We start from the raw sequence: 23,037 nt of genomic DNA, 5'->3' as shown, positions 1-23,037 counted from the left end.
TCCTCTCCTCTCCTCTCCTCTCCTCTCCTCTCCTCTCCTCTCCTCTCATATGTATGGCAGAGAAATACAGCCAACAGAGATCCTTCCTTTACCATCTGTCTTAAGAAGAAAATGGGAGCAAATTATATTATTCCTATACCCTATGTGAATTTTCAGTCTCTTATTTCAATCAGAACCAGTGCCTTAGTGGAAAACTCAAAAACAGCTCTCCTCAGTGAGGGCTATTTCTATGTTAAAGTTTGCAATTTAATATCCAGCAAATGCAGAGAGGCAGCAGGGACTTTTTAGAGGTAATACATTTGGTTAGTCTGGCTTTGTTTTACAAAATGAAGTAGTTAGCTTTTCTTCCTCCTCCACAAACCACTTTCATCATCTTTGCTTAAAAATGTCAAAAGTATTTTGTAGACATGAATTGTTAAATTAAAAAAAAAATTATTTGCTAAAAGTGAGTGAAAATCCAGGAGTTGCAGCCACATACAATTACACAATCCCAAGATACACATCTTTAAGAGGCTAATGAAAGACCCATTAGATACATTCACTCACTGCTGACCCTGTTCAAACAGTTTCATTTGTGAGACAGCACAGGGAATGCAATACCATGCAACTCATGTGAATGTTGAAGGTGGGCATTCAGGAAAAGGCTGCAAAAGGAAGGAGATGGCAGCACTGGTACAGGGGCCAAAGAGGCCCTCAGTTCTCCAACCCTGCCCATTTCCAAGCCTCAGAGAAAGCCATGGGGATCCTGAGTGAGTGCAGGCAACAGCCCTGCTTTGAGTGGTAGACAGGATAGGACAGCCTCCCAAGATCCCACTAATGAACATTTCTGTTTCTGTACGCATCCTCAGCAAACAGACACAAAAATTACAGCTACAGATGAGAGAAAGCGGGTGAGAAGGGCTATATTTTGTCAAGGTGTTCCCATAAAGAAGTAGTCAGAGATCCTTCATCGCAGTTTCAGGATCAGAGATCCTTTCATCTCAGGTTAATGCTGATTAAGACCAGTTTTTCTGGAGGAGGAATTTGAACATTAGCTGATTTACACACACCGCTTATTTCTATCAGTGAGATGTTATCAGGCATTTCACAGAATCACAGAATGGGTAAAGTTGGAAGGGACCAAAGTGGGTCATCTGGTCCAACCTCCCTGCTCAAGCAGGGTCATCCCAGACCACATTGTACACAATTACATCCAGATGGTACCGGAATCTCTCCAGTGAGGGACACTCCACAACCTCTCTGAGCAATCTGTTCCAGTGCTCAGTCACCTGCATAGTAAAGAACTTCTTCCTCAGATTCAGGTGGAACTTGCTGTGCACCAGTTTCTGCCCGTTGCCTCCTGTCCCATTGTTCTGCACCACCGAGCAGAACCTGGTCCATTCCCTTGACATCCTCCCTTCAGATACTTACAGACACTGATGAGGTCCTCTTTCAGTCATCTCTTCTTGAGACTAAATAGGCCCAGTTCCCTCAGCCTACACTCATAAGAGAGATGCTCCAGTGCCTTAATCATCTTCACTGCCCTTCACTGCAACTGCCCCAGGAGCTTCACATCTCTGTTGTACTACGGAGCCCAGAAGTGGACATTAAACCAAATGTGGCCTCACCTGGGCTGAGTAGATGGCCAGGATCACCTCCCTTGCGATCTGACAATTAGGAAGACCTAATGCACCCCAAGATACCACTGGCCACAAGGAAACAGTGCTGGCTCATGGACAGCTTGTTGTCCACCAGGACTCCCAGGTCCTTCTAAGCAGAGTTGTTTTCCAGCAGGTCAGCTGTCAGACTGTACTGTTGCATAGGGTTATTCCTCCCCAGGTGCAGGACCCTGCATTTACCTTTTTTTGAAATTCAGACAGTTCTTCTCTGCCCATCTCTCCAACCCATTAAGGTTCTTTTGAAGGGCTGTGCAACCTTCTGGGGTATCGTTCACTTCTTCCAGCTTTGTGTTGGCAGTGAACCTGCTGAGGAGGTATCTGTCCCTTTATCCAAGTCACTGATGAGCAAGTTAAACAATACTGGACCCAGTACTGAACTTCAGGGACCCCACTAGTGACAGACCTCCAACTAGACCTTATGCCACAGATTATGACCCTCTGGGATCTGCTCTTCGGCAAGTTCTTAATTCACCTCACTGTCTACTCATCCAGTCCACACTTCCTGAGTTTGCCTATGAGGATATTGTGAGAGACAAGTGTCAAAAGCCTTGCTAAGTCAATGCAGACAATATCCTCTTCTCTCCCCTCATCCATCCAGGTAGTTGTCTCATTGTAGAAGGCAATCAGGTTGGTCAAGCATGATTTACCTTTAGTGAATCCATGCTGACTACTCCTGATCACCTTCTTTTCCTCCATGTGGATAGAGATGGCCTCCAGAATGAGGTGCTCCATCATCTTTCCAGGAACTGAGGTGAGTCTGGCTGGCTGGTAGTTCCCTGGGTCCTCCTTCTTGCCCTTTTGGAAGACCAGAGTGACATTTGCTTTTTTCCAGTCCTCAGGTACCTCTCCTGATGGCCACAGCCTTTCAAAGATGATCGTGAGCAGCCTTGCTATGGTGTCATGACAACGACACTTGAAAATATAGCAAATGGACACAAACTAAGCTCTACATATACAGCATTATCCAAAAATATTCCCATAACTAGTATCACAATGCTCAAAATAGTTTTCGAACATGGAACAGTTCTTAAACCAAAAAAAAGAATAATTTTAGCATTTCAGATATTAGCACAAAGCCTTTGTTTTCAGATATTAGCACCAAGACATTTTGCAGAACTGAGAGTTTCCTAAGCAGCAGAGTCTCCCTCACAGTCAGTGTAAGGGAAATACAGGAGAGAGAGATCAAACTCAAACCTTGTGCCTTCCTCCTATTTCTAATGCAGCTTGGAAAGATGATCTGATGTGGCAGTCCATTTTTCACACACACTAAGGTTAGAATCCATCTTATGGACACAAGTCTGATGACTATTTCTTAGATGACAAGGCTCTAATGTTATTTTCCTGACTCTAAAAAAACCCTGAAACTCCTTACATTTTAAGTAACTTCAATGAAGAGACCTTTCAAACAGTCCCTGGATGCAAAGTGAGGTGGTGCCTTCTCTCCACTACTCAGAGAGTAAATGTTAACGTATCACAACCTCCAGCAAAATAGACCTGTACACACTGTATGATGTCAAAAGGCAGAGCCAGGAATAGCTGCAGAGATAAAATCATACATAATCTCTGCATCAAGAGTTCCACATTTTAGGTTTGAAGCACACTGGCTAGAATAGCTTGGCTGTAGCTTTTGCAGTCACAGCTTGAGCTACAAGGGTAGAACAACAACAGCTTCTTATCTATCTGGTTTCTTATAGCAGTCTGGAATCAACATACATGCATTAAAAGAATCCATTCATGGTTTGGAGAGGAACAGGGATGTTGTGCATACTAATGTCCCTAGCTGTGTTAAGCCCTCAAAATCTGCCTGCACTAATACTCAGTCACTGCAATAAGTTTTGGTGAGGAAGGTACCAACAACAAAAAACCCAAGCCAAACCCCAGTCAAATCAGACTGCGCAGACAGTGTATATTGCATCTCTGGAGTATCAGAAGGAAGCCAGTACAGTCAGCAGTGGGAGGCCAGGGAAGCAAGTCATCCCTAGTGGGAAGGTTGGAGGCAGAGGGTGATGGTACTAAAGAGAAGCATGCCATCCACCACCCACCACTTGACCTGCTGGCCATTGTGCAGTCTCTGAAAGCTGATCTTGAGCACATTTTGAATTCCTCATCTTGTCCACCCCAGCAGCAAAGCCCCTACAGAGTGGCCAACATGTTGGAGAACACAAGGCAGTTCCCAGCTCAAGGCAGTCCTGACCTATAGAGAAGACAGGAGTAATAAGAGTAACTGATGCAGAAAATAAGGGGGGTGGAGTTGAGAAAGCATCCCAGAGAGGGCAGTAGGGACAGCAGCTATCTGGTTCACAGGAAGCATATGCAATGGTCATTAGAGTGAATTAGAGGGTTTTTTTCAGACTCCAATGAAACGCCAGGGAAAGGCCATGAAAAAGACTTGTCTTGATGACGTACAAGGAGGTTTAGTTTCATATTTATCTTTTGCATTGCATACTGTACATGTGGGATCTGAAAGCAGGGATGCCCAGGAGGCAGTGCAGCTTGCCATTTAGCTGTATGTAGCTTGCACCTCAGTCAGGTTTCACACAACAAAACTGGCCTTCTGGAAAATAACTGAGATCTGCACGCAACCACTGATTTCTGAAATGCTGAAACCAGAAGGACAAAGGGCACCTACCAGTTCATCTTCTACCCGTGCCAAACACTCGCTATATCCTGATGGCTATATCTTAGTGAATAAATTAAAAAGAATCAGAATTTTTTTTTTAGTGCTTCTAAAACATCCTATTTCACTAAAGCGTGTAGGCAATAAGAAGTTGTCTGAGTAGGAATTTTTGAAAATATATGAAGTTCATACTGTGCCAAAGCCCTTTGCAGAATAGGCACACACTACTGCACTGGGACTCAGAAAGACAAGAAACATACTTCATCAAAATCTTGTTAAAAATACATAATTGAAAATTTTTCATTTCTTTTTGCTTATGTACATGAAATGAATTTTATGCATTTGCATTATGAACCACAGAACTATGGCTTATAAAAAAAATGCTATTTTATTTCTGTATTATCACCCAAAATATTTCTGTTTTTTCATACCCCACTGCACTGCTGGCTGACTTTTCCATTTAGGTGCTCTTATGCTTGGGGGGACTTCAGCAGTAAAGACACCATTCTCCTACACATCTGTAAATATATGTATATGCATCCCTTATATATTTTATTTATTTAGATATACTAAGAAAAGCATTGCAAGTTCTTGAAAAATACAAACCTGAAGTGTCCCTGCAACATGCTTGTCTTTATCCCTGGGAAATTAACTGTATTTTATTATTATTGTGTATTGTTCTATTCCTTTACCCAAGTGTGTGTTTCTACCTGTCAGACTGCACTGTAAAGACAAGAAAATCTGTAAAAGGAATGTTACAATAGCAGATGGAAAGGTAAAGCAACAAAATGAAAAATCAAAACATGGCGAAAACAATAAAGCAGCAAATAACCCACTGACGCGAGGCTGCAAAGCTGCTGGAGAAAGCTCTGGACAGGCATCAAAAAGCTAAGCTGGAGAGCTGGTGCCTTAAAATGCTGAGTGCTTCTAAAAAACAAGAGAGGTTGGTGGTGGATTGCTGAGTGGAAGTAGTATTTCCACATGCATTAAAAAAATGCGGGGACATCACGAGCACTGTCCAGTACCACAGGCTGCTCCTTCCAACAGACATGGAGAACAGGTCGAAGTTCTCCATGCTGCAGGCAGACAGCTAAACCTTAGGCACGTGAATACACATTTAAATCTCTTTGCGTATAAATATGCATATAAAGATACCTTGCAGGTCTTCACAAGCATAAACTTAATTTTTATGAGTTTTTCTTTTTGCTATTGTTCTTCTCCTCATTGCAAACATAAACCTATCTAAATCCTGAGGAAAAAAAAAATCCATGGAGGACAACCGCTTGACTGTGTTGCACTAAACCTGGGGTGATTGCGTTGAAAACGAGAGAAAAGTGAACTCTACTCAGACGGTAGGAAATATTCAAAGGCTTGATGGAGCATACCTGTACTTAGCTGACAGCACCAGACAGCTATATAGTAGCCTTAAGCTCTACGGGGCACTATGTTGCAGAAGCTGCATGTGTTTTGTCTGGGGATGCCTTTTCATGCATTCAGCTTTGTGTGCACTCACTTTCAAGACAGGAAGAATCAGAGGCATTCAGATGGTTTTGTTGTAGTAAAATCCAACCAATTCTTCCTTCCACACTTCTACGGAAAGTCCTTTTGCTCTTTAAGAGTGCTCCTCCTCCTCCTGTACACAAGCAGTGAGCACAGAATATGGAACCTTGGATCTGGTGTATTTGACTACTGTGGTCTCATGGAGCTTATTGTTGGTTTCACCTCACTTGCAGAGAAGAAGGGAGCCAAACCTTCATGGAAACCCATATGCTGAAGAAAATTAAGCATGCCTTCTGCAAATACCACACCATCAGTTTCAGCCAATATATACTTCTGTTAATACCACTGTCGTCCCAAAGCCAAATCCAAACTTTGCTCACCTTCTTCATGTGATTTGTCCCAAATAAGAGTTCCAGCAGCCTGTTGTAACCAGAGACAGCATATACAATTCCAAATCACATAAAATCATATCCAAATCTCGAGACGTTATGTCTGAGAATTGCATAAATGCATCTTTTTTTAAAAAATGGGTTCATTTCACAGACAGTCTGCTACCCAACTTAGAGATCTTTACATATGCTTTTGCATCTCCCTTATGAATTGTCTGCTGGAGTTTCTGACAAAGTTGATGTTTATGTGGGTTGTCCAGTGATACCTCTTATACTAGTATCACAAATATCAGTCTTCCTTTTCCGATTGTCTTCTTTTTCCATTTGTCTTCTTTACAGAGAGTTTGCACACTGATATTGTACAATATATTGTAAAAATGCCCAGTGAAGTAATGACACCTGTTTTTAAAGAACAATTTAAATGTGCTAATAAGTCTACATTTAGCCATAGAGAGCAAAAAGGCCTTTTCTACTTTACCATGATAAAGTGTCTAAGAAAACGTATTTTCATTATTAGGGAACACAAACTCATAGGAAGTTCATGCAGAACTGTTCAGAAGGAACTGCTATCCAAATGAATGTGGTAGCAGTCCATGGTCAATGAAGAGTATGGGATGAACTTTAAAAGGGAAGGGAGGAGTACGAACAAAGACATTTTCTTTCTCCTATCTGTATTTCCAGCTGCATAGTTGTGGCTTGCAACAAGTACTATTCCCTTCTGCATTCCACAAGAAGAGAACAGGGGAAAATGAGTACCTTGAGCCAAACCACCTCTTAAATTTTTGCCTGAACATGACTCTATCCAAAACATACAGCAATGGTGAAGCCAACAGACATATGGAAATAGCATAAAGGAGAGAGCAAATGGCACTCACATGAGAAAAGACTTGAAACTACAAATTGATGTTACATGGCTACAATATGTCAAGCATGCTCGTTTACAGCTAGGGCTTCCCAGGACTTAGAAGCAATCTCTTATTTGAAGATTAATATAGTTTCCCAGCACACACACTGCACTGCATAATTGATGCAACTCAAGACTTGCTGAAAGGCTTTCTGGGAACAGGCAAAGGACAATTTGTTTTTTTTTTCTTTTTTTTTTCTTTTTTTTCTTCAAGCATTAGGTAACAATGAAATACAACAGAGCTTGCATTCCTAGATAAAAGCATTTCTAAATTTTGAATATTAAATAACAGTAATCCCACACATTTTACATTGTGCCTATCATTCTGAGAGATTCTAAAAACCTTTACAGATGAAAATATTTGGCATAGATATATTCTATATTCTTCTATTTCAGCTGGGGCATGGGTGTCACAGTCATATGTTATTCAGTCATTAATGAAATTCTGCCATACAATTGCAAGATTTGCTCTGTGCAACCTGCAGAACTAAAGAGAGATCAAGCAATGATCAGCGCTGCAGGTCACTTATAAGGCACATTCCCAGCAAAGGCTAGCTATGTTTTTCATTTCAGTTGCCAAGTCTATTCTTTAACGCACTTTAGAATGGTCCAGAAACCTGACAAAGAAAATAAAACAGAAGGGGAAAAATGAGGTCCTGTCATATAAAATAATTCCTTTTTCTGACAGGTCTAATAAAAACAAAAGTTAAAACTAGGGTTACAGACATGATTGTTGAGGAATACATCTGGTGCAGGTAGTTCAGTTTGCAAGCTGCAGATTGAGATGCAGATTGAAATGCGGATTGAGCTCTGGGTGGGATCCTGAGACAAGACATTTACCCTACGGTAAATGAAGAGTAGGAAGATGGGTGGTGCCAGCCAGGTAGATGGACACTGAGAGACATAGCAGTGAACTACCTACCTTTTGGATAACAAAAGGCAGGAAGATCAGTAGAGCCAATCAGGTGGATGCACACTGGGAGACACAGCAAGAGTAGAGGACTCAGGAGGAAGAGGGTGTCCTGCATGCACCTTGGACTGCGAGCAGATAAAAGCTCAGCAATTCCTTGGTTGGGAGTCCTCCTTGGAGGTGCCCAGCTCAGATTGTTTCTGTGTTACCGCACCACAAATTAATTGCTTTATGTAACTTTATGTCTCATCTGAGACTCTGCTATGGGACATCTGGGGTCAAACCACTAAGGAAACCTCTTCTGACTGTGCGTGAGTGGAGTTTGTAGGGAGTCAAGCAGGGCACCTGTTGGCTCAGCTGGAGTTGCCCACTGCAAAAGGGCTTTGGTACCAGCAGTGAAAGTCTCTGGTGTTGGGAGTGTGACTGCCAGAGTCTTGTGAATGGTCAGACTGGGAAGTTTCCTTAACACGGTGGAGAAGATGGACATTACAGTGGTGTCTCTACTTTCCAATTTAAAGTAGCAAGAAGATGCAGGCCTCATTTGCCTATGGGGTTTTAAATCCAGTATCTCTGAGATGAGTGCTTTAATTTGGGGCGTCAGTGTCTTCCAAAAGTGCATTGAACTCAATGCTCTCATACCGAGATCCCAATGTCACTCACTTAAAATGGAGGCAATAAGAGAGTGGTTGTACAGGCTGGTGGAGACAACATCCACTAGAGAGAGAGGGATAACTGAGAATAGGGATCATGTTCTGAAAATAAACAGCAAGAACAAAAATAGAAAGTAGTCCAGATTACCTCTGATCCTCATATGAGAGAGGAATAAGAAATGAAATTTTAAAATTTCACTAGGAAAAAATTAAGCCGAATTTGGGTGTGGCCTCCTGGTCAATCTTCACGTTGTAAGTATTACACAATTTGGTAGTAGTAAACCAAAGCCATTACCCCTCCTTTTCCAGTGGATCAGCCAGTAAACATCTTACAGTACAATTTTACTTACAGACAAAACTATAAAGTGAATTCACCTTGACCTTTGATATTTCACCTTCAATTTTCAATCCACCCCCATGCCGATCAATACAAAATGTGGTATCAGCTCATACTTCATTTTTATCAGCTCAGCACAATGGAAGAGTTAAATGTATCACTGAAAGTTTAGACATCCTTGTCCATTTTCACAGCTCCCAAAATATCATTAACACTTCTAAATATTTTATTCTGGCACACGTGAAAAGACATTGTTGGGCTTTCAAGTCTCTGCTAGGTTTTCAAGGAAAATCTGAATTAGATTAACCCTAAAACAGGAAGCTAAAACTGATTTTTGCATGAATACCTCGAGAGTATTAAACTTTTAGCTTGTACAACACAGATCCCTCTGGTTCCATATAACGTCACTCACTCTGATGACACAGTTATCACAGAGAGCAAAACCAAAGAAGCACAGTTCACAGCACCGTAAGTCTAGCCAAACAAAGTCTGGGCTGGCCCAGACCAAGCCTAGCCACAAATTCCAGTTTGTACAGAGCTCTCAGTGATCTCCAGCTACTCAGATAAGGAAACCTTTCTCTTCAGGTTTATTTACTTACTGATTTTTCTTGTGGGCTCCCACTCGGCACCTCCACAACTCTGAGGTCACCATCCATCCTCAACCTTGCCCTTGTGACAAACTGGATGACCGAGGAACTGTCCTGAGAAGTAAAAAGAGGAAGAATTAGATTTAAGGGTGCAAAACAACAACACCAACAAAAGCACCAATCCCCCCGCCAAAAAAAAACAACAAAAAACCAAACCATCAAAATTTGCCAGTGTAATAAAAACATCTAGACAAAGCTTAGTAGAGGTTAGGTTGACAGTTAAACACTAGCCTGGTTAAAACGCTGCTTTGAAAAAATATTCCTAATGCTCATAACAGACAGATATAACTGAGCACAATATTTCAGAATAAAACAAAATCAGGTATGTTGGACTTTAAACACATACTTTGTATTTGGTTTGTTCATGTTTTCCACATCTACCAAAAAAACAAGACAGAATATTGCCAATAACACAGGTAGGCTCAATATTAACCATGAAAAAAAGCTCTGAATTGTTTTTCAATTGGACAGAAAAATGATATACAAAATCTGGGACAAAATCTAATATAACCCAAGGGGAAAACTTCTTAATTATTTAAATCTGTACATGGCAGATATCTTAAATATTTACTGTACATCTTGTCTTATTGATATATATTTCTGCCATGAAATGCATGGTGCATTTTGACAGGCACATTTCAGTAAGATGCCATTTCAACTTATAGGTTAGTCATTTGTATGCAGTTCACCTTGGGAAGGGTAGGTGGTAAGTAGCAAATGGCACTCATTGGTGATACTGACCCAAACACGTGTAAACACTGTACATCTTTTAAAGGGTTGTTGCTAATAGTAATCTTGCAAGGCACCCAGCAGATGGGGTGAATCCTGGCTATTCCCAAGCCTCAATTTTCCAGAAGCATATTTTGTGTGCACTCAGTTACTTGTTTACATATTTCAGCATTTCTATAAGCATGTAACAAATACCTGAATTTTCTGGCCTTGCCTGTATTTCCTATTTTCAAATACAAACAAACATTAATAGACTCATTGGTTTCAATTGGAAAAGCTCAGGGCGATAATTACTTTAGCAACTGTTTTCTAATTAGGGTGCTCTCTGATGCTTTTAATCTAGCATTTATCAAAGACAGGTTTATTTTAGTAGGCTCATGTTATCAGCCTTCTCCTCTGGTTATCTTAAACCCTCATAATCTTACAGCATCTTGCCACAATTAGAGAGTCAGTATTTTTGTAAGTAAAGGAAAAGAGGTCAAAATGTACTAAATCACTAAGAATTTAGGATTTGTTGTCTCATTCAGTGTCTTTAGAGAAGACAGAAATTAACTTGCAATCATTTGTTTTGTGTCATAAACATCAAGCTCAGCATTAATACATTCATGATGCATATTCTTTGAATAATAATAATTTGAAGTAAAAATGACAAAAAACTACCATCTCTGTTTACACAGAAAGAATGATACATAGCTGGTCATAGTTTAGATTCACTTACTCTGCCTTTCGTTTTTCAGAATGAAAACTTTCAGAAATCAATTCAACTTTCAGAAGTCTCTAGCCTTAACACCACACCCCAACGATTAGGGGACTCATTTGTTATTTCTCAATATATAAATTTCTGAACTTAATTTATTCCTGTCTTAATGTGTAATGGGTAAGAACTAGGATTAACACCTCCATACACACTGTTGATAAATAGATTTGTTTTCCTTGATGCCATAATATTTTTTAACACACTAGTAAAGAGAGGAAGAAATTCAAGTTTTGAGTTCACTGGCACACATAAGCACACTTAAGTTGGTATTTAAGACAACCTACAAGGGAAGCACGCACCTTCTTGAGTATCTCAGTATTCAGCAGCATGTAGATACTTATATCACAGGACTCTGCTTTGGGTAGTGAGCTTAAGTTGCAGTGTATAATTAAGCAGGACCTGCCTGGTCTTTCACAATCCTATAGGAAATATGGAAAACGCCGTTAGGCGAAGGAGGTAAAAATTCAATGACAAATTGTGTGATAGCAAATAGAGCAGAAAATTAGGTATATAGTAAACTGCCAGAATACAGCACTCTTACACTGAAATATCAGAAACTTTCAAGACCTGAAGACAGCTGAATACAGAGACCTGAATGACAGCAAGCCAGCTAACAAAATTCAGCCCTCTACAGAGGTGCTGAGCCAGGCAAGCACCCTGGAAGGGGCAGGGCCACTGCTGCACATCAGCCCTCTGTGTGGGTCAGGCACCAAGTACAGTGCCTCACTGCCCCCATGTGCCTTTGGCAGAACAGGGGAGCGAAGGTTCTGGTGACCAACTGTGTTATATATTCAGTAAAGTGTTGCTCTACAGTGAACAATCTGCTTCAGATCTTCATGCCAAGCCATGCAAAATCGTTTGTAGAATATGCTGTATGTCATAAGTGGTGCCATTTCTTACCAATACTTTTCTGCCAGACTTTGTGAAAAAAGCAAATATTGTGTGGAAAATATTTTCATTCTCTTGAGGAACAACACATGGGCTGTGGTTTCTGTGGAAAGAACAGCTTCCTTTGTCCTGGCCAACCTGCATGCACAATTATAAATCACAATTATTATTCTGAATTAAGCTAAATTATATGAGAAGGTGGGATTAGCCTGTCCATAAAAATACACCTATATGTGAGCTATATGTCTGGCCTGCCATTAATTGCCAAAGGAGAAAAATAACCACTTTGGGAGTCAAATAAGCCCAAAGAAAATATCGGAAATAAGCCAGACAAACCATGCTTTGGAAATGCTTTGACTGGATAGGACATGAACATGTCTAACCTAGCTCACATGTAGGTGTCTCTGTTCTACATGTCTGAAGATAGAGACAGAGGAGAAAAATCCCAGCAAAATATATAAAACCACCTCATTGTATTTTAAGTCAACGGTGTTACCTTTGTATTACCTTCTTTGTAACTGTGTTTATTTGATGTTTTGGCCAACTCAGCTGTTTCCCTGCTTATATCAGAACTAATGAGATAAATGACATCTTCCTCTAAATGCTCAAACCTCGACTCTCTTTCACCTTCAGCAGAAATACACAAAGATAAACTTTTTGGATCATTAGCGTTTTTACTTGTCCAGCAAAGCAGATGATTGAAGCAAGTGAAATGTACCAAGCTCTGTTAAAATGAGTTTCAGTTAAGATAACCTTGTTCTAGAAAACCCTTCTCAGTTTTTGCAGCTTATAAACATTCACTGAGGAAAATCTACCAGAATTTAATAAAAAGGATGACAACAAAGTATCAGCAAATTCCTCCTGCTGCCATCCTTAAAACTTATAAGAGTGTGTCTTGGTTTGAGTTGCCCCCCCTGGGAGCTGGGGAGCCTAGAGATGATTGGTCCCAGGAGAGTTTCCCCTGAGGGACCAATCAGAGCTGTTCTTTTTTGCTCCTGTGAAAATTAGATATCAACAACAGCGGGAAGTTGTTGGCAGAGTGTGTGAGAGCGTGTAAGAGAGAGAGAGAGAAGCTGAAGGGGTGGATGGGCCCCCCCCCTCCCCGAACCCAGGGGGTGCCCTGTGCCCCAGTGGCCCTGGCTTGGCCAGGGCTGGAGGCACCATGTAGGAGTGTTCTGTGTGTAAGAGAGAATCAGAGACATGAGGGGTGGCCAGGGGAGCCTCTGGACCAGAGGGGCCCTCGGGCCTCCTCGGCCTTGCTTCAACTAGGGCTAGGGTGGTTCCCTCGCCGGTTCTTCCCCTCCACTGCACAGAAGAAGCGGACAGAGTGGACTCGGAGGCCAGTCAGGAGAGTTGCAGCTCCCTGTTTCCCTGGCAGGCATGCTCGGTACTGGAGCCGAACCAAGAGAGGGGCCAGAGAGGCTCGGTTGCCAGGAGAAACAGTTGCTATTCATTGCAACAGTTGGAAGAACTCAGGCAGAAATTGGAGATGGGCCAGAGAGGGCTTGGAGGTGCTCTACGTTGGGTTTGGACATGGACTACCGAAACTGGAAGCTGCAGCAGCTAAAGAAGAGTGAGAGAGCCAAACAAGCAGGTTTTTCCTGGGTAAGGACTTTAAACTATTTGGGGTAAAAAGAACTGAGCAGAGACCCAGAGCCTGCAACCTGGAGGGTGAGAGCAGAACATCTTACCCCTGGGAGGAAACCTTCACGAAACCAGGGAGGAAGGACTCAGAACTGACTCCCTTGACCTTTCGTGATGAAGATCCTGATGGTGCAAGCTGTTTCCCTTTGCAGCTCAGGATAGGACCTCAGCATGAAGCTAAGGGCTGGTGGGGGTTTCAACCCTTTCTCTGATACCTCAGTGAGAGACTTTTCACTATCGCTCTGAAGACTTCTCCCGAACTGATGTGGGAGGGTCCAAGGAGTGGTAGAAGCTGTGTTAATATTGTGTATATAATTGTTTTTTAGTTTGTATAGTATTTATTTTGTATAATAATAAATTGTATATATTCCCTTCCCCTATACTGAGTTGTGCCTGCCTGAAAACTTCTCTTTGGTGTTGAGGTAAATTGTGGGGGGGAGGACTGAAAATTGGAAATTGGATTTTTGAGGGTCTCGAACTGTGACAGAGTGAGAGAGAGGGAGATTTTCCCCATAAACCACCAACTGACATTCTTACACATCCTGCTGTTGACATCCTCACATCCTCTGACAGGATGTACCTTATTCAAATAAAAAACCCTCAAAAGAGGGAGGAAAAGAGTTGTTATAGATATGAAATTGCTGCATGCTCTGAGTCTGATTAGGCATCAAATAGTTAAGTATTGCAAAAAAGAAGCAAACCCCAAAGACCTATCTAGATTTTAAACATTATTTTCCAGATAAGTGATGTCTGTGTCTCTTGGAAAGATGTACCTTTTCTGACCCACAAGTTCTTCATGATCTGTTAGTTGAAGTATGTGTCCATAACCTGTCTTTACATAATCTGTCCTTACATTCCTAAGAGAGGCACCCACAGTTTACAGTCTCATTGGGATAAACTGAAAATTAAGACTACGATATTCATCATTTGTCCAGATCACCTGAAATGAGTTTTCATTATTTATTGTAGGTAAGAGACTCATAAAGCTCATGGACATTCATTTTCTTTGATCTTTCACATGGAAATTAGATCCATATCAACTTGAAAGGTTTATGTTAACTATGAGTAGCAAAAAGTCAAGATCTATTCAGTACTTGCTCTTTCTTCCTGAAAGTTTAAATTACCAGACACTTGGGCAGATGTCATCAGATTCATGCAAGAGATACAGGAAGGACAGTAGGAGTTTCAGCACTATACCAGCTCTTGGTATACTCTCCAAATAGTCCCGCTTTACATCCTGTAAAAATATGGTGTAAGAACAACCAAAGCAGAAATATCTCACAAGACTAAAAGGAATTATCCAGCAGGAAGCAACACAAATATGGTCCTTTCTCCTCTAAATGATTATCTTTTCTTAAACTGAAGGCTGGCATCCTTTTCAAAACATTTTAGCCAAAACAGAGAAAGGCGCCTCCAGAGGACCAACTCTGAACTTGGAAGTACTCTTTCCTCTCTATCAACTACACAGCAATCCTACATGAGGCGGTTACTAAATTCAGTCCATATTAGGAGGGAAACAGTAAGAACCAAGCACCTCCTGTAACCTGCACGGCTTTGGAACAGACCAGCAGGTCACCTATACCCTGTTTTAGTAGCCAAAGGCAGAGGTTACTTCCTAGAAGCAGACGCTACTACTTGGCCTGCAGAATGTGGGGGAATTCAACCAGCCAGAAATCAAGTCAGACTCATCTGTATGCCTGTGATCAATCAGTGTGTGCCGACAGCCAATAGGCAGGAAAGGACGCAAGGCATCTGAGCAGCACTCTGTTTCTTTTAGCACTCTTGGAAACCACAGAGCCATAAAACTAGGAAAAAATTAACAAAAAACTTTTAAATGAGTGGATCAGGTTGAGGTAGAAGGAGATCCATCCTTTCCAAAGGACTGGCCACAGTTGGTTTGGTGGGGGTTTTTTTAGCTATTTTGGTTTATTTTGTTAGGGTAACTTTCAGACACATTTCACATCATCTCTTATTCTCAATTTTACATGCATCAAGGTTCAGTCAACCAGTCAGAAAAAACTAGGGCAACTTTTCAATAAACTGCTTTCAATGAAATATTCAGCTGCAGGAAAACAATCAGGTAAATAAAATCTTAGTATAAAGCTCCAAAATGCTCCTCAGCATTATGCTGAGACTAAACTGCATCTGTGAAATACAAATCATGATTTGGCCTCATTGTAAGCCTCTTGTTGTTCAAACATTATGCTACTCCAGCCACTTGTTTTTCTCCTTGTGACCAACCTCATAATTTGGTACACAGAGAAGGGAATTTCCGGCAAAGTTTAGGGGCTTTGCATGGGCAAATGCTTCCGATGTACAAGTCTTTGAAATGGAGTAGGAAGCCAGGCTTTTTGTCAGACTTAGACTTTCAGGGTACGTGGCAAACCAGAGCTTTTTGGAAATTTCCATGTGGTCTCAGCAGCCTATAAACAGAAGAGGACTATCCTCCAAAGTGATCTTCCCAGGACCTGGGATTCAACATCTCACAGAAACAGCAGAAAGGATTTTTTTTTGAGCAGTGCATAGGATGTGGAAAGAGATGTGCATTGTCTTTGTACTCAGTACAAGGACTATACAGAAGCCACAGAGAAATGTCACCATTCAACTCCTAACACAAACAAACAACAAAACTGGGGTGGGGAGAACAGGGACAAAAGGGAGGCTTTATTAAATTCTACTTTAAGATTGCAGATTGGGAAATAAAAACCTGCCCTAAGAGAGGTACCAAGCAGGAGTAGCCTCTTAAGGAGGGACTTCCAAGGAGCTGTGTTGCAGCTGTCTCTGCTGAATGTTGTTTCATCCTGTTTTCCAGAAGCTACTTATTCGTTTTAAGTCCTGAATAAAATCATTTGCAGTCTGGTGCACTGGCAATACAGAATGGTGTCCTGTACATGAAGTGTACCTAAAATCTATACTGAGACAAAGGTAGACAAAGTGTACCTTAGCATATAATGTAGGCCAAAGAAAAAGGTAAACGAGGCTAACTGCCTGGCATCCTCATCACCTGATGTCCATATTACACTCTTTTGTAACTTGCTGTGAGTTTGGTCCTGGGGCCTGAATGTGCTGCAGTCACAAATGAATGGCTGACCTAGTAAATTTCACTGAACAGCTTTACACTGCAGAAAAAAATAGCATAAAAATAATTTCAAAGATCTTAAATTATTTTTTACTTTTTCTCCTCCTCTATATTCAGTAGTCTATGTTGTCACATACAGTCTAGACTACCACACGTCATGAGTTTTTCTGAGGTGATAGCATAACATTTTTGTAACACAAAAGTAGATACCATTAACTACTGATCCTAGCATTAAACTCCTGGAAAACTTTTCTAATTAAAAAAAAATGTATTTTTTGCAAAGAAATTACATTTTCAGAGTTTCAATTCTAAACTGAAAAAATTGTAAGGGGGTGATATTCTGATAGAAATCAGAACATTTTATAAAAACTTTTCAAAAAAAAATTTATAACTTGATATATTTATTATTTGTCTTTGAAGATATTCAAGATGGTGAAAGCATGCTGCATTCTAATATTTACAACTTTCATGTGAGGCAAACCAACACCAAAAACAAAAGTAAAATTTTCCCATGCAAGGTCTTACTGACAATGGTTTCTTTTTACCAGGTTGTCCATCAGCACTGAGTAGAGGGCTTTGTACCTGGTATGTAGGCCCGTATGCTGTTTTCAGGGCCTCATAGAATCCTTTGTGATCACCCGTATCTGCGCATAATTGAGTTTTTTCAGCTAGATCTATCCACCACTTGTTCTGGATGTCACGGAGTTTCTGTTGGAGCTTGCTGCATGCAAGACGAAAGGCTGTTTTTCTTGCGTGACAGGAAGGCAGTGTAAGGTGTGTTTGGTGGGTGGTTCTCTTCTTCCTCAACAAGTCCTGGGTTTCTTGATTGTTTTCATCAAACCAGTCCTTGTTCTTGGGGGAGAACCCTAAGGACTCTTCAGAGGATTGCAGGATGCTGTTTTTTAATATGGTGCCAAATTGTTTCAGGAGAGGAATCTGTAGAATCTGTGGAATGGTTTTCAAGCCTAGTTTGAAGGTTTGCCTGGAATCTGTCTCTTACTGTGGCTGATTGGAGATTGTTAACTTGGAGTCTTCTCCTTGGGATATTGCCGCTTTTAGGTTTGAATTTGAGATTGAAGTTGAGTTTACAGCGCACAAGTCGATGGTCTGTTTGGCATTCTGCACTGGGCATCACGCGGGTATGGAGGACATCGCGGACATCTCTCCGTCGCACAGGACATAATCGATGAGGTGCCAATGCTTAGATCTGGGGTGCATCCAGGTTGTCTTCAGACTATCTTTCTGCTGGAAGATAGTATTAGTGATGGTGAGCTGTTGCTCTGCAAAGAATTCTAGCAGAAGTTGACCATTATCGTTGCAGTTTCCAACACCATGCTTGCCTAATATTCCTTTCCAGGCTTCAAAATTTTTACCTACTCTGGCATTGAAATCACCAAGGATAATGATCTTATCATCTGCAGGCATCTTTTGGGTAAGGCGGCGCAGGTCAGCGTAAAATTTATCTTTTTCAGCAGGGTCAGCTTGGAGAGTTGGGGCATATATACTAAAGACGACAACGTGTTGTTTGTTGTGGGGTGGAAGGCGTAGGGAGATAATGCGGTCAGAGTGACCTGTTGGTAGATTTTCGAGTTTGGGAAGAATAGAGTTTTTGATCATGAAGTCGACACCTCAGAGATGTTTTTCGGTTCTGGGCTTACCTGACCAAAAGAGTGTGTAACCGGCACCATGTTCTCTGAGGCTGCCTTCTTCATGAAGGCGAACTTCACTGAGAGCAGCAATGTCAATGTTGAGACGGGCCAGCTCATGGGCAATTAGGGCAGACCGACGCTCAGGACGTCCGCTATCCGCAGAATCAAGCATGCTTCTGATGTTCCAACATGCTAGAGTTAATTTAGGTACACCTTTGGAGGTAGGTGCATGCCTTTGTCTTTCGATCTTTGTGCGACCGCATTGGAAGAAGATGTCTGTTGGTCTGCAGTTAACCAATCGGGTGAAAGTGGAGATGAGCTTTGTTTAGGCCACCTTTTCTAGGCCCCTCTCCAAGTGGAGCAAGCAGTGCTGTCCTTGAAAAGGCTGCTTGGTCGTTCAGGGTGCTGCCCCAAGAGACTGTCATCTCCGGTCAGTCTCAAATGACCAATATCCTGAACCGCCTGCATGCAGGATTGGGTCTGCGGCTTCCAGTGCACCTTTCACCTGCCGTTTCGACCCTCACCCGTCACTACAGGACTTTTTGCATGTGGGTAAAGCCTTCAAGCCTGCACAGTGGATTTTTAGGTGAGATGCAGTATGCGCAGAACTGAATCCACCCTTTAATCCTAAGGTTCATCTGCCAGGGCCGAGCAACCTTGGACTGTGGCAGTGAGGTCCTCAGGATGTAGGTTTGATTAGAGTAACCTTCTCTTAGATGGATGGCCTAACGGGGTTAAGCGAGCTCCATCTGCCCGGGTTTGGGATTAGAGTTGTCCTTCTCCTAGGATGACTGCCAGAAGGCTAATGAGCTCATCCTGCCCAACAATATATTAAATCTGGTCCTACGGTTTTGAGCTGTCTGGCATGGGTGACCCTACCGGAGGCATATACCATATAGCTCGCAACCACATAGGGGTACACAGACTACGTTCCTGTTAGAATGATTTGGGCAAGTCTTTTATTTCCTACTTTATTATCACCTATCTATAAACAAATCTGAGGGAGATACCCAGGAACAACCCTTTGTCCTGTCCACCATTTCAGGATGTAACAGAGCAAAGCAAGTATATCCAGAACATGCGAAACCTGGGCAGTAGCCACAGGTGAACCAAAAACAGACAGACAAAGAAAGCAATCGTTCTGACCCCAGTATCCATCCAAGGCAGGGGTGCCTTTCATGGCCCCAGCCTGGTCGGGACCCCCATTATTTAAAAGAACCCACTATCCACCCTGACCTTATCCTTCTTCCACCGTGTTTCCACATATCTTCAGGTGCACTGCTCACCTGCAACATTTCACACGGGATTTTCCTGCTCTCCCTCCTGCCAGTCGGCGGACCCCCTCGGCATGCTCAACATCCTACCCTAATCCTCCCCATCCCCCCTCCACCCCCAAACCTGGAACGGCAAACCTCTGTGTGCTCCGAAGCTTCCCTCTCCTCTTTCATGGGGGCGCAGTACCTGCCAGTAAGGCTCCCCTTCTCTCTCCTTTCTCCTGCCATGGCCGTGCCTGAGGGCTCAACTGGCAGCCAAGGCTCCCGGCCACATGGCACTGGAAGCTCTCTGCAGCTGAGGGTCCCGCCCCCGAGGCGTGGGAAAGCCCCCGGCAGTCGAGGCTCCTGGTCGCATGGCACTGGAAGCTCTCCGCAGCCGAGGGTCCCACCCCTAGGTCATACTACCTGTAACATAAACTTCACAGATGGACTGAAAGCCAGTGTCCTCTTCTTAGATTTAACCTAAACCTATCAACATGCATCAAAGGCAAGATCTTCCATTTTTTTCAGAGCCCTATATCCTGCACAAGATGTTAACCTGAGAGAGGGAAATGAAATACAATTTCCAAACAAGGGGCTGGACAGGTCAGTTGAGGACCAAGCAAAAGAAGTGAATATTAGCACTTGGCATGGTGTTAAGTATGTGCAAGTGATAGAAGTCTCTTGGAAGAATGAGACAGAAAAAACAGGAGGAAAACTAGCTATTGCTTCCAATAAAACATTAAGTATAATTTCCCTGCTGCAGTGCTGCATATAAGAAGCTGAAGGCTATTCCCATATTTAATGACTGACATTTTACAAGGTAAACGGGTAAACAAATGTGTATCTTCATCTCATTCCTTATATACAATACTAGACTTCCATTGATGCAAAAGAACTAATTGTGATATTAAAACTTAAAGTTTCCACGTTCTTTCAGTAAGCCTGATTCCCCACCTGAGCTAAATCATCACTAGTTATTAGCCTGGAAGTCAGCAGAATTAAGCTGGTACAAAGCAATCATGAAGGTGGAATCCAGACCTGAGTGCATGTGACAGAACCAAATCCATATCCAACCTCAGAAAAAGTGCATGGGCAAGTTCAGGGAAAACATCAATTGGAACAGCAATTTTACTTGCAGGAAACATGCTCAAGGTCTGAACACAGGCTAGTCATCTCACAAAATTGTTAACATTGCTCAACTCTGAAATGGATGCCTTGCTTTTCAGCCCTGGGGTATGCTGGCTCCAAAGGACAAGGAGTTTGGCTGTGGTCTCTGCCAGAGAGTTTTTACATATTTCCCCCTTCTTATATATTTATTAACTGTTTTATTTATGTATGAATAACTAATCAGTGCTTCAAGTTTTCAAACTCAAAAAATAAATAACAGATGCACTTGTGTGTCTTTGTTGCTCACCATAGCACATTCGTTCTAATATTAGGGGAAAAAAGTATACATATGTTCTGATTCAAAGATACTGATTCACCCTTTATTAGGTGAACAGAGAATTGATAGGCAGGGTTAATCTAACATGTCACACTGAGAAAAAAAGGGTACTGACGAGAAATTCCAGACAAGGTCAAGACTTTCAACAGCAGACAAATAAGTTATGTTATCTGACTACTTGCTCCATATGCCAAGAATGTTTAATATTCACAGATAATGAAACATGCTTGAATCAGAGCAGTTTTGTTGATTCTGGCAATAAATTTAGGAGACACTGAAATAACAGAAAATAATTTTTAAAATTAACCCATTTTTACACAACCCTTGAAAGATTTAAAATAAAAATAGCAATGATGGCAAGGAAAACCAGTAGTCCTCAGATCTAATAAGTAAACTTACACAGCCATGAAGACAGGCAAGATTTAAATGGCAAAGTGAAGATATTAAAGTCTTAAATCAGCTTAGAGGAGTACACCATAGCTCTGCCTTCTGCTTCTCCAGATGAAAGGGAAACACTAAATGCATGTTTGGCATAAATCTGTGCTAACCTGATTGCAATGTCTTTAGATGTTTTTTCTGATGCACTTTATATACAGCTTAATTAAATAATCAGGTTCAATAAGCATGATCTTGCAACATTTGCCTGGTTTGGTCCTGAAACCAATTTGCACATACTTAGCAGCAATCCCCAGAAGTACTACTCTGAAGAACTAGTGATGCCTATCCAGTTCAGTGACAAAAGCAAAGATCTTGCATAAAGTTCATAACTTACAAGACGGCAGCTTCTTTCCTAGACAGAGGGTACTGCCACATATACACAGAGAGAAGAAGGACTGACCACTTGTATGATTTAGCTGTGAGGTCCACAGAAGGTTCAGGCCTAAGAATGAATCACCACCACCTTACACAGAAATCAGTTTACCATTAACATTCATGTGCTCCTTACATATCAGCCTCTAACAGTTGAAATTCAAGAGAGAGACACTGAGAGGTACTTTTCCTCTCCCTAAGGGGAACTGTGAAATGCTTAACCAACATATGAGGTAACAAATAATTCCCAGGATATGCCTCTATTTAAAAAGTCCCTGAGGTTACTTAAAATTTGGTGCTCCTTCAGCTAGGTTCCACCTGTTTCTATCTAGCGCATCCCCTTCTGCAGCCTTACCTATGATGCATAAACACAAATAAGCCTGTGTTTCTTCTTTACCTATTTGTTGGACTTCTGTTATGGGCTGTGTTGATGTTAGGATGAAGAGTTCTGAAGACTGTCGGTAAGTACATTTCCTATAGGGCTCAAACAACTTTGGTGTTTTTCCCTAAAGCAGACATTTGGATGTATCAGAAAGGTGTTTAAGATCTAAGCTCTTCAGAGGCAGAGGAGAGAAGGCAGGACTTCCAAGAGGATGATTTTACTTATCTACTGTAGACAGTTGAAGATTAAATGAGTCATCCTCATTAAAAAAAACTCTTGGGGGGTAGAGGAGATATATTAAGTTAGGCAGAAGATGTCCTTTACTTTCTAAGACATCTTCAGAGTTCTCATTTCTCAATGAGTATCAATGGTTTATTGATACTTTTGATACCATAAGGTACCTTGCATGAGATTTGCAAAGCCATGAGAGAAATCCAACAAAAGATGCTTATTTCCACTCTGATACATGAACAGAGAGGAAAATGCTTCTTTCATCAGATGGGAGCTAGAGTTTATATACACAGATACCATAGTTTTTAACTCTTACTTGTTTTTTGCTTCCTTCATTTAGACCACAAATCTTGTGTGTTAGTTACAGAAGAAAAAGGCTAGTTTATGAATCAGGATTCAAAAGAAGACTATGTGTTAAATTAATTAACCAAGCAGTTCTTTTCTCATTTTCCTTCTTCATTGTTTTTGGCCGGAATAGCTTCACAAATGGGAAAATGGTGAAAGGAATCCTTAGATTCCTTCAAAAAGAAATGAAGAATTTAAAAAAAAATAAATT

General features: G+C 41.5%; 1 protein-coding gene across 1 annotated transcript in view; it reads right to left on the bottom strand.

The window, feature by feature from the left end:
* Positions 1-296: 296 nt before the first annotated feature.
* Positions 297-23,037, bottom strand: part of ITGA9 (integrin subunit alpha 9) — a 205,295-nt gene continuing 182,554 nt past the window's right edge. The window contains exons 24-27 of the mRNA XM_039384423.1: positions 11,999-12,124; positions 11,398-11,517; positions 9,565-9,666; positions 297-2,453 (exon numbers count right to left, since the gene is read on the bottom strand). Coding sequence (XP_039240357.1) covers positions 2,139-2,453; positions 9,565-9,666; positions 11,398-11,517; positions 11,999-12,124 — 663 coding nt within the window. The 3' untranslated portion in view covers positions 297-2,138. The remainder of the gene's footprint in view (positions 2,454-9,564; positions 9,667-11,397; positions 11,518-11,998; positions 12,125-23,037) is intronic.

The sequence above is a fragment of the Pipra filicauda genome, unplaced genomic scaffold, assembly GCF_003945595.2.
Source record: "Pipra filicauda isolate LSUMZ 115617 unplaced genomic scaffold, ASM394559v2 scaffold353_size752799_pilon, whole genome shotgun sequence".
Lineage (NCBI taxonomy): Eukaryota > Metazoa > Chordata > Aves > Passeriformes > Pipridae > Pipra > Pipra filicauda.
Note: the sequence above shows the minus strand (reverse complement) of the source record. Positions and strands in the feature narration are given on the sequence as shown.